The sequence below is a fragment of the Sycon ciliatum genome, chromosome 7, assembly GCF_964019385.1.
Source record: "Sycon ciliatum chromosome 7, ocSycCili1.1, whole genome shotgun sequence".
Taxonomy (NCBI): domain Eukaryota; kingdom Metazoa; phylum Porifera; class Calcarea; order Leucosolenida; family Sycettidae; genus Sycon; species Sycon ciliatum.
This window is the reverse complement of record NC_088649.1, coordinates 15,228,647-15,244,302: the sequence shown is the minus strand read 5'-3', so window position 1 is coordinate 15,244,302 and position 15,656 is coordinate 15,228,647. Positions and strand designations below refer to the sequence as shown.

The 15,656-nt window shown below is 46.5% G+C and overlaps 1 protein-coding gene across 3 annotated transcripts in view; it reads right to left on the bottom strand.

Annotated features, from left to right (window-relative positions):
* Positions 1 to 460: 460 nt before the first annotated feature.
* Positions 461 to 15,656, bottom strand: part of LOC135821090 (uncharacterized) — an 89,828-nt gene continuing 74,632 nt past the window's right edge. For all 3 annotated transcript variants that reach the window (XM_065334155.1, XM_065334154.1, XM_065334156.1), the window contains 12 exons: positions 15,562 to 15,656; positions 13,651 to 13,734; positions 12,532 to 12,618; positions 11,044 to 11,124; positions 10,276 to 10,362; positions 9,158 to 9,535; positions 7,557 to 7,871; positions 6,118 to 6,201; positions 4,983 to 5,072; positions 4,571 to 4,660; positions 2,890 to 3,588; positions 461 to 1,180 (listed from right to left, as the gene is read on the bottom strand). The exon at positions 15,562 to 15,656 is cut by the window's right edge and continues 229 nt beyond it. In XM_065334155.1, coding sequence (XP_065190227.1) covers positions 1,041 to 1,180; positions 2,890 to 3,588; positions 4,571 to 4,660; positions 4,983 to 5,072; positions 6,118 to 6,201; positions 7,557 to 7,871; positions 9,158 to 9,535; positions 10,276 to 10,362; positions 11,044 to 11,124; positions 12,532 to 12,618; positions 13,651 to 13,734; positions 15,562 to 15,656 — 2,230 coding nt within the window. In that variant the 3' untranslated portion in view covers positions 461 to 1,040. The remainder of the gene's footprint in view (positions 1,181 to 2,889; positions 3,589 to 4,570; positions 4,661 to 4,982; positions 5,073 to 6,117; positions 6,202 to 7,556; positions 7,872 to 9,157; positions 9,536 to 10,275; positions 10,363 to 11,043; positions 11,125 to 12,531; positions 12,619 to 13,650; positions 13,735 to 15,561) is intronic.

Here is a 15,656-nt window from a genome sequence, read left to right as displayed (position 1 = left end):
AAGTGAATGGCATGCAGGCTGGTACCAAGAGTACATAACCCCCCAGAGTGTGCAACGCCTGATCCAGCTCTGTGTAGGGTCTTGGTCGAGCGGAATCGGATCTTCTGATGTCATGCGTACACTTCACACCAGCGCAAGGCCGGTCTCGAGGCAGGGCACCATTGTTTTTGATCCAAGAGTACCCGCGACTCCCCGGGTTCCCCTCAGATGTGTACGGTATTATGACGCAAAGATCCGATTCCGCTCGACCAAGACCCTACACAGAGCTGGATCAGGCGTTGCACACTCTGGGGGGTTATGTACTCTTGCTGGTACGCACCTGATACGCGCTGCAAATTCCAACATGCTGGAATTTCCATTTGGGCGCGTTTCCGTACGCATGGCGCTCCAAAAGCCAGCAAAAATACGCGCAAACGCGTGGTTTCACGCGCACACACACCAGTTGTGAACACAGCTTAAGTCCAAGGATTTAGAACTTTTTCCTCAACTTGAAACAAGAGTTAGAAATGAAAGAAGAAAAATCTGAAGCCAAACGACTTGAACGCAAACTGCCAGATTCTCAGTCAAAGAACTTGGGGAACACATTAAACGTAACAACTGAAAACATCTGTTTATAGAGAAGTAATGTAGACGACTTATGTATATACTATGTGCTAGTACAATACACAACAACAAAGCTAAACCAGTTAAGGTATGCTATGTCGGGATCAATCTATTATTGCCCTCATCATCTTGCAAATAATAGATGCATAATTACTAATTAAAATACGACATAATTACTCAGCCGTAGCGGGTTATGGGATATCAGTCTGCCTCAGATTTTCACTGATCTGAAATTGCAGATTTGAAATTTACAATGGGAGGAAATTATCAGGACTGGAAACACACTTGGTTAGCCAGGCTCCTCACGTCCTGGAAACGCTCTGTCGAGTTTCCTGGACCGAATTGTGGATGCCATGGAAGATGGGTGGGTAAGTGGAAGGGCACCAGGTTAGTCCTGTCGGTAGTATTCCCTCTGGTTTATGAGTATCTAGTTACAATTATAAACCACTCCACTGTTCATCACCGACTTCGGTTGGAGTGGTTGTGGCTGGGTCGCTCGTTGGTTTGGTTATTCCACTGGTCGTGGGTGTAGCAGCCTGGGTAGTGTTAGCGGATCCTGTACTCGACTCGTTGATCTCTGTTGCGGAGAAACAGAGAGGACACACACAAGCATCTCAGCAAAGCAGACAACAGCATACCATCCCCGCTTCGCAAAATCTGATTTCAAAAATTACTATGGAAACCCACCAACATTTTGACTTTAGATCTTCACTTATTTTGTTCCATATTGCTCTCCTGAACTCATAGTGCTCAGGGTAATATTTGAGAGGAGAACACTTACAAGTTACGGTACAGATGGCCCGAAAAAGAGGAATTTCCTCACCTCTGAGGTCACCGGTGCTCCTGCCTATCATGCAGTCAGCCAGAAGGTTGTCCCCGGCCGAGCTTGGCCCGCTTGCCACCTTAAACACACCTCTATATACTCGTTGATGTCTGTGTGCATCGTGTATCTAGTAACAAGAGTAGATAAACAAGAGAGTGCAACTCGCGGATGGGTAGGCCCACGGCGGAATATTTTGTTGACGTAATCTTTTCGACGACGCACGCGCTGCGAGTCTTTCGGAAAGTTTTCCCTCGTGCTCATGGCCGGACTTCCACTACAAGGTCGGTGCCCAGCACGTGCTCTCACATTGCTCTGCGGCAAAATGCGCATGTCTCTGAAAAAAGGTGACGTCAGCAAAAAATTCCGGCGGGGTATCTGCAGATTGTGCAGGATAGATCCGGAGTTGCACACTCTTGTTTATCTACTCTTGCTAGTATCTAGTAGCTACCACCATTTCTCCGGGTATTAAGTTATGTCTTCGCCACCTTATCATTATTACTCAAAAAACTCTTTTCAGGAGCTGTATTGAGTTTTTAAAGCTCTCGTGAAATTGCAAAATCTGGGTTTGCGTTAGGGCTGAAAACCCCTGAATAGTCAAACTGAAAACCCCTGAATATCCGAACCTCTGTTCTTCTACCTCCCCAGCTCGAACATCCGCGATGTGAAGAAAATTCAAACTGGAAAACGCGATCCAATCCGCACACAACTTCCGGTTTTTCTGTGCTCGCACTGCACATGAACCATCCTGGCAAACAGTCCTACAGCGCAGCACCACAGGATGTGCTACGAAGTTGTTTCGCGAATTCCGTGTATGCACACTTAACCGTATCCATATATGCACACGTGACCGTATCCATAGCTGAGTGGTCAGGATACCTACCAACCATATGGCTTTTGGCCGGGACTGTTCCGATATCGAGGACGGTAATAGCGCCAAAGAGCGAATCGCAGATACGACCATTTTTTTTACAAATTGCATGCGAGGCGAGCACGTCTGTGAACAGCATGCCCAAGAAAGGGGACGTTCCCTGTAGGTCATGGTTGCATGGCTCATGCAAAGTAGAGGTCAGAATAGCTTGAGCCTCAGGAATCTGAGGACTTTGAATGACCATTCTACGTTGAGTGCGTGAGCCGATGAAAATTTTGGTTGGAGGATACAGAGTTTTGCTCACACGCAGTAAGGCAGCTCTCAAAAAGGCGGGACGGCTATTTTGTTGCTTGTAGATGGCATTTAGCAGCAATAGTTGGAGAGCCAAGATCTGTAGCACATCGCATCCATATGCCAACTGGACGTACAGAAACTAAAAATGAATTGAAAACGCACTGTGACGGTAACTTAGTAACGATGATTCCGAGACCTTTGGTCGGAGGAGTTACTTTTCCATCCAATATGCCACCGCCCCGCTGTGCAGCATCTGATGGTTCTATGGTATTCAGTGAAAAACAAAAACAAAAAAACTTACCAGGTGTGGGTGGGTAAAGGCAGGTCGTTGCATTTGTACAGACACCGACTTCACCACACTCTTTGCCGCTGTCAGCATCGACCGAACACTGGCTGGTGACTCGAGACTTGTCCACGCAGCGTTGCTTGTGGCACACGAGGTCCTTGTTAGCGCCGCTGGCATCACAGCGTGTTCCGTCCTTCACGAGCGATGGGTCATCGTGGCTTCTTGGCGGGGACGCGTACAAACCATTGCACTTGCCAACATCGGGTACGCGAATGGTTTCGGCCAGAACGTCACTACTGGGTTGAATCTTTCGAGCAACTGGAAGGCAGAACAAACTACCACATAGGGAATCTCCAGCCGCACAGGCTGCATAGGTTCCTGGGGTGGAATTGGATGATTTGAAACCACAGTTACCAATACGGTCACCATCCATGTTCATGATTGTGAAGCAATCCTCAGGAGCTGACCCTTGATCCATATCGTTCCAGACACTCTGACACTGGCCAGTTCGTGATTGACAAACTCCACTCCAGCAGTATGCTTGACTATTGGAGCATGGCCAGCCATTGCGCGCGGTCAGGTCCTCTGGACATGTGGCAGTCTCGCCGTCGCAGTACTCCGCCACGTCACAGTCGCTGGTGGCGGCGCGGCAGACGTGATCCCGGCGTGTCACGATGCGCTTGTTCACGCAACATGGGTCCGTGTCCGCACACCCTGCATTAAACCAACACACAACAACAACATTGGTCAGTATGCCTGACATTGGTATGACAGTAAGAAATCAGTCTCGAAAATCCCAAAGAAAAATGTGTGCAGCATGCCAATTATGCCCGCAGCAGACATCGAGAAAAAAATGATGGGAGGTACTATTTAGGGACTTTCACATCATCGACAAACCATTCACGGCGGCTGCAAGCAAGGTCAAACCATTATATCAAGGATCCATAATCCTCTAGAACGCGCAACTTCACTGATCAGATCTGGGACGGCAAAATCCGTGTTGCACGTCATAGTGTGACATCATAGTGTGACATCATGAGTAGGGGAAGTGTGGACCGTAGTTGACCGCGTCGATGCAATGACGCAAGTCCGACCCAAAAAATGACGTACATCACGGATTACGCCGGCCCACAACCCAATCCCAGTTGAGCACTCTGGGGGATTATGGACTCTTGATGATATTAATGAGGCAGGGACACTCCACTTCTCAAAATCCGCTGTTATCTGTTATCCTGCTTATGTTTCCCGGTGACACAAAATGGGCATTTTGCAACAAGCCAGGAGACCAGAAGTTGCTGGGGCCGATGACCGGCATTCATGCATGCAAGTTGGCCTAACTACTCCAACCAACGACAGGCAATCAACTACTACAATCGCCGTACCTGATTATTAGCCGTACCCAGGTTATACCCATCCACCCTGTACGTCGCGGTTTATTTAACCACCGGAGTGTGAGCAGCACAGACCTTTTTGGGGGGGGGGGGGGGGAGGGTGCAAATTAGGAGTGTTTAAAATGTGGACTATAATCTGAACACACGAGTAGTATAGTGCGGTAGGGGTTTTGGTTCTGGTAGTTTTTCACCGCACACCGTGTTTCACCGCACATAGATTTACAACGCGAAAGAAATGTAACTGCAACATGCAGTACGCACAGCAAAGGAATGCAGCGTATTCACTTCATTACGTAGACACTTACGGGTCTGGCACCGGTCACCAATCCATCCTTCAGCGCAGGTGCAGGTGCCGTCTTCATTACAACGACCCTGATTCAGACATGTTTTGCACTCTGCAGCAGTTATTATGTGCAGTGCATGACGTACATATTGTGTCAGTGCACAACAAATAGCAGCAGAACAGCACAGCATGGTTAGTACATGATTCATGATCATCATTGGGTGCGACACGTCAAAGCAGTTTTTTCTAAACATCCAGTTTACACAACACCCCAGGTGCACTGGGGGGAGATCCACCACATTCAAACGGAATGATATAGTAGTAGTGGATCTGGATCTTGATCAGGGTCTGAAGAAACAATCACAACCTCAGCCTCATATGCAATCAGCGAAAATAACTGTTTGCATTGACAAAAAGAATGTCTTGCTACCTACCGAGTTGGCAATGTTCTCCGTAGAATCTTATCGGGCAGGTGCATTTACCATTGTTGTCGCACTGACCCTGGTTCAAGCACTTGCAGTCGTCTGTAGAGATACGATATATTCATGCATGCGCAACAAGATCAGGGAATGGCAAGGAAAAGCATCACGGCATGCTATGCAATGAGAAGCATGAAGGGAGAAATTCAACCACACACAAGTTATCAGTATAGGAGCCAGACTGTCCAAGCACCAGACTTCCCAGAGTATAAAAGCCACACATCACTAGTTCAACCAAAACAATTAGGGGGTGCGGCTTATTCTGCGATGGTCAAATTAATTAACGGCGATAGATAGGGTAGTAAAAGTGGGGAGGCTTCCTGCAGTTTCATAAACAGTTTCATAAACAGTTGAGAGTAGAGTTGAGAGTAGAGCCCACACGCTCTCTTCCATTAACACTGCAATAGTTCAACTCATTTCACAACAATTATTCCAACGTTTCGGCAAATTGCCTTCATCAGGTTCACAATGATGTGCAAGCTTCCAAACTATAGGGTAGGTAGCTGCATTTCGTGTCAAAAAATCTGGGTGTGGAAATTCGGTCGTGATATCAGCACATGGTCAGGTACAGTATTTTCCAGAGTAAAATCCGCATTTGCGTATAAAGCGATTAAAGGCCGATTGACAAAACAACTTCTTGCAACGCGACATGCGGCTTGTGACACCTGCGACGAGCTGCGACAGCGACACACGGTTCACAATCTTTTTTTCATGTTTGCGACATCCTTATGCACTAGTAGTACTATGCACGTGCACTGCATGTGCACCCAGGGTAGAAACTGTACTCCATTTGTGTATGTAGAACGTCACATGTCGCAAAAGTTGAACTTTCTTCAACTTCTGCGACAGGTGCCTTGCGACTGTACGCGACAGCTCTAGACAGGCAGTCTCTAGTCGCAACTGTCGCAAATCGCGTCGCAGAAAGTGGTGTTGTGAATCGGCCTTAATTAAGCTGCCCTCGAGTATAAGCCACACGCGGATTTTGTTGGTCCTGAAATATAGACATATACCCCGTTTACCAGCTTTTTTTTACCATAGTCCTACATGTACAATCCACACAGACCTAGACAGTTTTATCCTGCAGTCTTACCCTTTTCACAGTATTCGCCATAGAAGACAGAGCGGTTGCACTTGCAACTCAGGTCCTGGGCAAGAACGCCGTTAGCACAGTGCTCTGCGCAGAAAAGACAACACAAAAGGCTCCATTGCATCACTCGTTCACAGTTCGCTACACTCGCGGCATCACAACACACTGAATTGAGTGGAAAGTACGGTGAAATTTTTTTATCAGGGCATGTCGGACTGTGGGTGTTGATTTGAATGGTCCATATCAGTGGAGGCTGCAGGTCCATCGCTAATCAGATATTCCTGATCCAACGTCAGCACCCAGTCAGCTCAGCAAGCGTTCGGCAAATACACACAATACATGTATGTTGCCACTTCTTCCACCACCGAATGTAAAACAGTTTGTACAGTGGTCCATGCTTCATGTGCGTGACGAGTTATCTTGTCATTGTCGATTTAAGTTAACTCATTTTCTGCTAAGCCAGCGCTGTAGCCTAGTGTAGGTCATACTCTTGGTAAGGCTCTGAGCCCGTAGTATCACATAATTCTACGTCTAGAAGGTGAATAGCACAGGATTCTTTTCTCCCAGAAACAAAAACACAACCCAAATCTCCGTTCATGAAGTAGTGCCAACGTTTGAATATATTGCTGTTACAGTCAGACCTCGCTTATCCGGTCCTCTTTTATCCGGATCCCTCGTCATCCGGAAGAAAATCGTTGGTTACCGATTTACAGCATATCTAGTGCATACGGACAGCAGTAGGTGTGTTCGATTATCCGGGTCTCTCGCCTATCCGGATATTATTTGTGGAAAACGGGTGTGTGCGGTTAAGCTAGTAAACGACATGTTGGCACAGTTCATGTTCGCACAGGACATGTTGGCACAGGACATGTTGGGACAGGACATGTTTGGACAGGACATGTTGGGACAGGACATGTTGGGACAGGACATGTTGGGACAGAACATGCTGGGATAGGACATATGGGGACCGGACATGTTGACCCAAGATTTGTTTGTAAAGGACGTTTGGGCACAGCAGACATTGGCATCGCGGATGTTGGCATATCATATACTGGCACAAGTACTGTTGTTCCAATCTGCGTTGCCACAATGCATATTGGTATAAGTCATGATGGCACAGATATGTTTGGACGAAACCTGTTCACACTCAAGGCATTTTCATAACGACAGATTGCATGCCTTCTCACCGGCCGGTAGTACCCAAGAAATCGCTCTGCAAAAGTGCTTTTGGTTGAGAATCTTCTTGAAACATTTGTTGGGATGAGGTCTTTCACATATAAGGCAAAGTAATGGCGCAAATGAAGCAATGTTTTATTCCTCTGTGTCCGCAACCAACATAATATGCTATTTCGTTATGTTGGTTGCGGACACAGAGGAATAAAATATTGCTTCCACAGGGGCAGCCATTGTTAAAACCACTCTAAATTATCATTATCACTTACTGACACAGAGGATTTTGGCGTGGCGATTGATTGTGGAATTTTGAAGCTGATTACTGTGATTTCTGAACGTTACAGTTCTGTAATGGGAGTTGCCATTCACTCGGATTCGTTTGACGTGGTAAGATGCATGCCGAAGAGCCAATCTATCTAGCCAGCGCTTTCTTAATACATGGCCATGTGCGTGCAGCCAGTCCTTGGTTATGAGGTGAAGTCCGTACTCCTGACATGCCTCCTCTGCGAATTGCTCAGTCACGCTGGGTTTCAGTGATGGCGTGGCTGCGGCGTATACAGAGTCGTTGTAACGGAGCCACTTGGCTGCAGGACAAGGGCACATACAGTAGTGGGCAGAGAATAGGCACAATAGTAATGAAATACTCGAATAACGGGTGCCCTGGACTCTATAGTCATACTCAATGAAACATTGTCTGATGGCAGTGTCAGTGCAATGAACAAAAAATAAGGTAATCGATAACCGCTTTTCAGTGATCGTTTCAGCCCTACCCTGAGTACTTGCCGGGCTGTGGCTGGGCAGACCTCAGTGACCAGCGGTACGCCACTGTTGCGATTTAGTGCAGATTTAGTGCCCTCAATTTGCGCGACCATTGACGCCGTGGAAGTGGGAGGAATGCGGCCACATACGCATGTACAAATTCAATGATGAAAGCGGAACTGGTCCAGGGCAGCCAGCTTTGCATTTTGGGTCTATTTTCACCGAGCGCAACTACACTTAAAGCAGTGCCGGAGAAAGAAGTTTTAACCAAGCTATGAATAAACCGTATGACACCGACATAATGTGATGAACAAATGAACTTCGTATCTTTATAGTTGTAGTCTCTTAGGGCGCGTTTGATTGGTCGGATCCGGAACAGGATCGTTTAGAACAGGGCCGTTTGATTGGTCTGCACTGGTCTGCTCTGGTTTCGGAGTGTTCAGAACATGTTCTGACCACTCCAACCCCAGAGGCTGGAGCAGCCAGAGATTGTTGCAAAGCCCAATGGAAACCTGACAGGACTACACAATGAATTTCGTATATTGTTTTGATTCGAATGGATTTTGGCATGTCAGTGATTACGAAAGGGCGTGGTGATGTACATGGAGGTCTACGTGTGATTTTGCACATTACACGGCGGTCCCCACGTCCATGATTGATTTTTTGGCTGTCTTCGAAGCTTCTTCTCCGGTTGTAGTTGCCTTTCAAGTTTGTTTTGCCTTAGTGTGAACTTTAAAATGCTAACCATGTATAGTAGTACCAAGAGTACATAACCCCCCCCCCCAGAGTGTGCAACGCCTGATCCAGCTCTGCATGGGGTATTGGTCGAGCGCAATCGGATCTTTGCGTCATAATACCGTACACATCTGAGGGGAACCCGGGGAGTCGCGGGTAGTCTTGGATCAAAAACACTGGTGCCCTGCCTCGAGACCAGCCTTGCGCTGGTGGGGAGTGTACGCATGACATCAGAAGATTCGATTCCGCTCGACCAAGACCCTATGCAGAGTTGCATCAGGCGTTGCACACTCTGGGGGGTTATGTACTCTTGGTATTACTTCCTACCCTATCATTTGCTCTGACGCGTTCATTTGATCACAATGCAACAGCCTACCTTCGCAGATGACATCATGATGGCTTGTTCCATCACTATCATACAATTCTTTAGGCAACTTGTTCTTGCCCTGCTGGTATATGAGATGTTGGTCATCCTTCTTGAACGATGTCCATATTGAAGTAGGGTTTCTGTAACCGCTCGTCACTATCTTGTTGAGCAATGCTCCCATGCAGTCGCGCACGCCAAGCGTCTGATTGGTGAAGGCATTATGGTCTACCACGTCGTATCCTCTTCTCTTGCACATCTGGCGGGCATGCGTCAAGTTCGTTTTCTTCTGGCAGCTGTCACCGTCGAGGTGTGGATGACACGGCAAGCTGGCGAGAGCCATCCAGGTGTACGTTGCGTTATCTGTACCCAGGCACTTTGTCTTGAAAACTGAACATAACACAGTACAAATGCAAGACACAGTCAGGTGAAGTAGAAATCACACATCAACAAGATGTACACTTCCTAGGCAGCGGTACCATAGTTCAATTGAAAATATAATATATACCTATGCAAATACCACTCGGCCATTTAGCTCCACTTCCTCCAGCAAACTGACTTTCCAGCGCACTTTCTCTCCGGGTATCGTTTTACCCACAGTTCAGAACGAAACATTCCATTTTGTCTTCTCATTTCACCTTCATAGACTTTCATCATCTTGGCCTTGTTGGAAGGATCAGACCTTAGCATATCCATTCTAATAGCTCTCAGCTAAAAACTGCGTTAGATTTTAGCTACCTGGTAAAGTAGAGTCACTCTACCGATAGAGGTAGAAGGTAGAGGTAAGTGGACAAATGCTATTCTACCGGATTTAGTAGTTTACACGATATGTACGTGAAATGTTTCTCTTCTGTATGGAGTTGTGTACAAATCCTTGATCTTGCCGGAAATCCCGTAGCTCTACCAACTTCTACCGGCTTCCACCAACTTTTTCCTGGTAGAGCCGGTAGAGGAAAGTAGAATCCACCCTTTTGAGTAGAAGAAACGAACGCCTCTACCAAAAGAAATAGTTTCTACTCAAACCTGTATATCAAAAACGAACGCCCCGTTAATGTGTACAGGTATTCCCACATTTCACAGAAATATGCCACCAAACTGGAATTCACTTCATACAGCATAATTATACTCACTGTGCTGACACTGGTCTCCGTGGAAACCGTTCTGGCAGTTGCAACTGCCATCGTCAGTGCACTGGCCGTCATTCAAGCAATTGCATGCTGCAGCAGTGATTGGGAACATTCACGCATTTTCCAAAAAAGCACAAAGAGAGGGACAGAAAAGCGGATTCTTGACATGTCCTTGAACATCATCAAATGGAGACATCAAATTAACTCTTAAAAAAATATGTTGCAAAAGAAGGATCCACGAGCGGGATTCGAACCCAGCACCCCTGTCTTTCCGGGACAGTGCCCTACCGATTAGGCTACCGGGGATCACACACACTCATGGGTCCTTCTTGCTACACTGCTCCCCCGCCCCAACAGGCTGTGTCCTCACGTCGTACCTAGCTCACGGGGGGTACGATGGGTCGTGGGTTCGAGCCATTGCCAGGCGCCAATGTTGCAAAAGAAGGATCCACGAGCGGGATTCGAACCCAGCACCCCTGTCTTTCCGGGACAGTGCCCTACCGATTAGGCTACCGGGGATCACACACACTCATGGGTCCTTCTTGCTACAATAGCACAACTCATGAGAGTGACCAAGTCCCCATAAATATGCATTATTTATTCCACATGAATAGAATATATAGGTAGAATAGGTTGGAGGAGCTGGCATGAGGACACGGAAGTTTTTTTCTTCTTCTCGACTCCGAATACACCATTCCAGCATGCATGAACCCGTGGGTCATACATTATTTGACACGCGGGCTTATTGCAGTAGCTTTCTTTAGCCCTTACCTTCTGTGCAGTTGCGTCCATCTAGTCCAGGTTGACATTCACACACTTTGCTCTTTTTCACCCAGGGTTTCGCGCACACAACTGCATCCATCACATAGCACACACCGAAGAGAAAGAACACGAGAGAGTGAATCAGCCGGTAACGGAGTCAGGCAGACTAAAGACAATACTATAATATAAAGTAAAAGAGGCTGGGCCAGGGAAACTAACTTATGGATAAATCTGGGTTTCGATCATAATGGCCTTCTTCCAAAAGATAGAATTGCTGCTGGAAGGTAGGCACTGTTTATATAATAAAGCAGGAATGACAAGCAGCAGTTTACAAATCAGTGCAATCAGTAGATAGCGTCAATTATCATCACTGCTCTCAGCCCTTCGGCACACTCAGACAATTGAAACTTTGCTAAGAAACAAAATGACGACAGAAGCACAGCGTGACATGACAAACTCAAAGACAAAGGGTGGTAATAGGTTTTTCATTTGACAAGACTAGACCAAACCAGAGCACTTGCAGACGACAGCACGAACAGTTCACAGTTCAGGAGTGCCACAAATTGCTATTTTGGAGTGTGGCCGGAGAACTATTCGTGCTTTTTTGTTGTTGTTGTGTCATTTAGGAGTGAAACGAATTCTGAATATTCTGGAATTGTTCGTTTGGAGAACAACTCGAAGCATTCGGTTCAGATCTGAATACATTGTGTTTGGTTTTGGACACTTTGCATGTGCAAGTAATACTGCAGTCATTGACTGAGTCAGTGTGAGGATATAGCTTACAACCAGGGAGTCGTAAAATACCGATATTTTACGACTCCCTGCTTACAACATTAGAGAGGTTCCGCATAACATAATTACGCGAGCAAAAAAGCATAGTCGATGCACGGAAAGTCACACTGCATGCGGACCTGTGTTCCGCCGTACGGAGTTTTCGAATCATGTACCTGCCCTTGGCAGCTTGGAACGCGGCAGTGTATGACCGGGTCGACCTGGGTAGAGAGTCGTAAATTTACACCACTAAGGTAAAGTTGCTCAGCTTTACGTAGTGCCGAACCTCTCTATTAGGATAACCTCAAGTACATGGCAGTAGAATGCGGTGGTTGGCTAGCTGGGAAAGGGGACTATGGCTCACAAGGCTGAACCAGAAAGACCTGTCTACATATGCTACAGTCACGTGAGAACAGGCAAATTATAGAATATTTGGTATCCAATTCGAAGAAGAGGTTAGTGCTACTTCGGAGATACATATTCAATTCGTCTAGAGAATATTCGGTACAATGTAGAATATTCGTCTCACCCCTAGACTCCTATTTCAAGCGAGCACCCAAAAAGACCAGTATACATGTCCTAGTTCTCCGTCACCCCTGTTAAACCTATCGCGGAGCCTGCTCGTGCATGTAAAAGTAAAGGGGACCCCACTTTTACATGGATGTACGCTCTGAAAATCCCACGCCGACTATATGAAATGAGTAAAACGAATTCACTTCTACTTACCGAGTTGACAATGGCGGCCGGTGAATCCTCTAGGGCAGCTGCATTCACCTTTGTCATCACACTCACCCCGGTTCAAGCACTTGCATGCTGCAACAGCCAGCGAAAAAGGCACGTACATGGATTGGGTGACACAGAAATAATGCACGGGAGGTCACTGTGCAGTAATTGCTGGCCCTCGGAGGCAATCACGCACAAACTCAAGTCAAAGCACTCACTTTGTAGTTTCACATAAAGAATCGTCAGGGAAGAAATATACACACTTGGAACGCAAAGAGTGTAAAGAAGCAACAAGAAAGAAGAGAGGAAGGGAACAAAAGTTCGGCAACCGGCAGCCATGGTCTCTAGGTCATTAACCAATAAGCAATCTACGAAAACCGGTTGCCGACAAAATTCTAGAACCTTCTGGCCTTGTGACGTCTTCAGGTGGCGAAATGCACTGAATGACCTCTCCAATGTGGCGTTTGTGGCCGGAAGCATAGACAGTCATGTGGCAAAGCACTGAATCTGCACCCTTATCATAATCCAGGAAAGCCCAGATGGTGAACCGTTAGGGCTTACAAGCGCACATTACAGGCTTCGTTTCCTCGCACAATTGTTTTGGAAACTAAAAACATTGCTGGCTATGGGAATATAAGAAAGCTCAGGAACAGACGCCTTCAAGTTTTTTGCAGCCATCTCTGACACTCGATCAACATGAAGCAAAAAAAAAAACCTGTGCCGCCAGTCTGTCCCTGAGAGCCCTACATATAAGGCACAGTACATGCAGGTCTCCCTAGTCAGTGCTGTGTACATAATGCACATAGTACTGAACTCCTATCAGCTCTCTAGAAAGAGAAAAGGAAACATTGGCCCGAAAAGTGGTCCAGTGAAAGCAGGACCAACCGGACAGGTGGCTTTGCCCACTGTAATAGCTTACACACACACACACACACATACACGCACATACACACACAAACACGCACATACACGCACATACAGATACGCATATGCGCCCATACAGACACATACACACACATCAACAGTATACACACATATACACACATACACACACACACACATGCACACACACATGCACACACACACACACATGCACACAAACCTAATGGCTTGCTGTCTTACCCTTTTCACATTCTTCACCGTAGGACATAGTGCGGTTACATACACAACGCATGTCCGGTGCAAGAACACCGCTCCCACAGGACTCTGTGCAGAAAAAGACAATAAAAGTCAATATTGGATTACTCTTATGCAGTCTCTATTAGCAAGAGTACATAACCCCTCAGAGTGTGCAACTCGACTATGGGTGCTGTCCCGACAGAATTTCATTTTGATGATGCAATGCGCACTGTACACGGATTATCAGACGAATCCAGAACCTGTGGTTGACCGAAGCCGATCTGATCCTGTACAAATTATTTCAAAGAAAAAAACGTGTAATGCGTTGACACCCGTACACATGTTGTAAATCACTGGCGCAAGGAGCATTGCGTCATAAATAATGACGCCAAACTTGAAGTTCTGTCGGGACAGCAGGGTATGTGGGAGTTGCACACGCTGGGGGTTATGTTCTCTTGATATTAGTATAACACTAGAATGGGGATAAAAGCTTATCTTAAAAAAACCTGTCACACAAAATTAAAGGAACAAGATGAGTTGTTCTTTGGCTTTTACTCCCACGGTACCATAGAACGGGATGTATGACAGCAAGGCCTTTTTTCTTCTTCAAAATCGTCGCTCTTGGGTAAAGTCAAGGAGCTGGAGTTTTTTCTACAAAATCCACATATCTCCAGACACTGGGGTGAATGATGGAGTGTGGTGGTGGGGCCCATTAAGCTCCGCCGACCAGGGGTGAGTGTAGCGCGTTCCATAGCTGCAGTTTAATTATTAAAGTATTGCACCAAAATATTACCCCAATGCAAACACCTGAATGTGACATATGCTCTGATGGGTGCCGATTACCTCTACCACCCCAACACTTCCAACAAGATCCGTATTACTGTGCATTGCATACTGCGGACGCTAAAATGATCGAAACTCGGCTTTCCGTGAAAGCAAGAGTACATAACCCCCCAGAGTGTGCTACTCCCACATACCCTGTTGTCCCGACAGAATTTCAAGTTGACGTCATTATTTATGACGCAATGCTCCTTGCAGCAGTGATTTACAACATGTGTACGGGTGTCAACGAATCACACGTTTTTCTTTGCAATAATTTGTACAGGATCGATCGGCTTCGGTCAACCACAGGTTCCGGATTCGTCTGATAATCCGTGTACAGTGCGCATTGCTTCATCAAAATGACGTCAACTTGAAATTCTGTCGGGACAGCACCCATAGTGGAGTTGCACACTCTGGGGGGTTATGTACTCTTGGTGAAAGGAATGGAGCAATCGAAAGGTCTATTTGCATGGAAACGTTCGCAGCTCCGTCGGCAAATAGTAGGGTAACAGCCCTCACCGGGGATTTTACGTCAGGTAGAAACTTTCACCTCCTCACGTGGTGACAGTCATGGGATTTCCCCCTGTTTCTTGACAACAACAAAAAGTTGTCGGAACATTCTCTCAAACCTGACGGCACGTCCAACTTCAGCTTGGCATGCATTTTTGAGTCCGCGCAATTGGAGTCCAGGGAGTAAAATCTCCCCGTCTCTGCCACAAACTGATATTCCGCGAAATGAATAATGCAGCTGGCGCCAAACAACACCTTATTAGAATCAAAAAATGCTGGAATTACTTCGGAGTTACCCTGGGAAGACACCGAAGAAACACAGCCTGAATCTCAGTTCTGGGAGTGTTCTCAATGTTGTGATTCACCGTGGGTGCAAGAAATGCTGGGAGACGACATGTTTGCACATTGCAAGTGGGCACATTGTTGGGACAAGCCCTGTTCATACAGTGCATGTAGCAACGGGACATATTTACACAAACGCACAACTATATTCATCACGTTAACAGCACAAACAGGGACAAAACACTGCTTGTGCACGGACAGCCATTGCAGAAGACAGTGACTTATTATCCTCTCACTTACTGACACAGAGAATCTTGGCATTCTCCTGGCTTGTTTCATTCTTAAACGTCACATGTTGTCTGCTAAATTTTACTGTTCTGTAAAGGGACTGACCA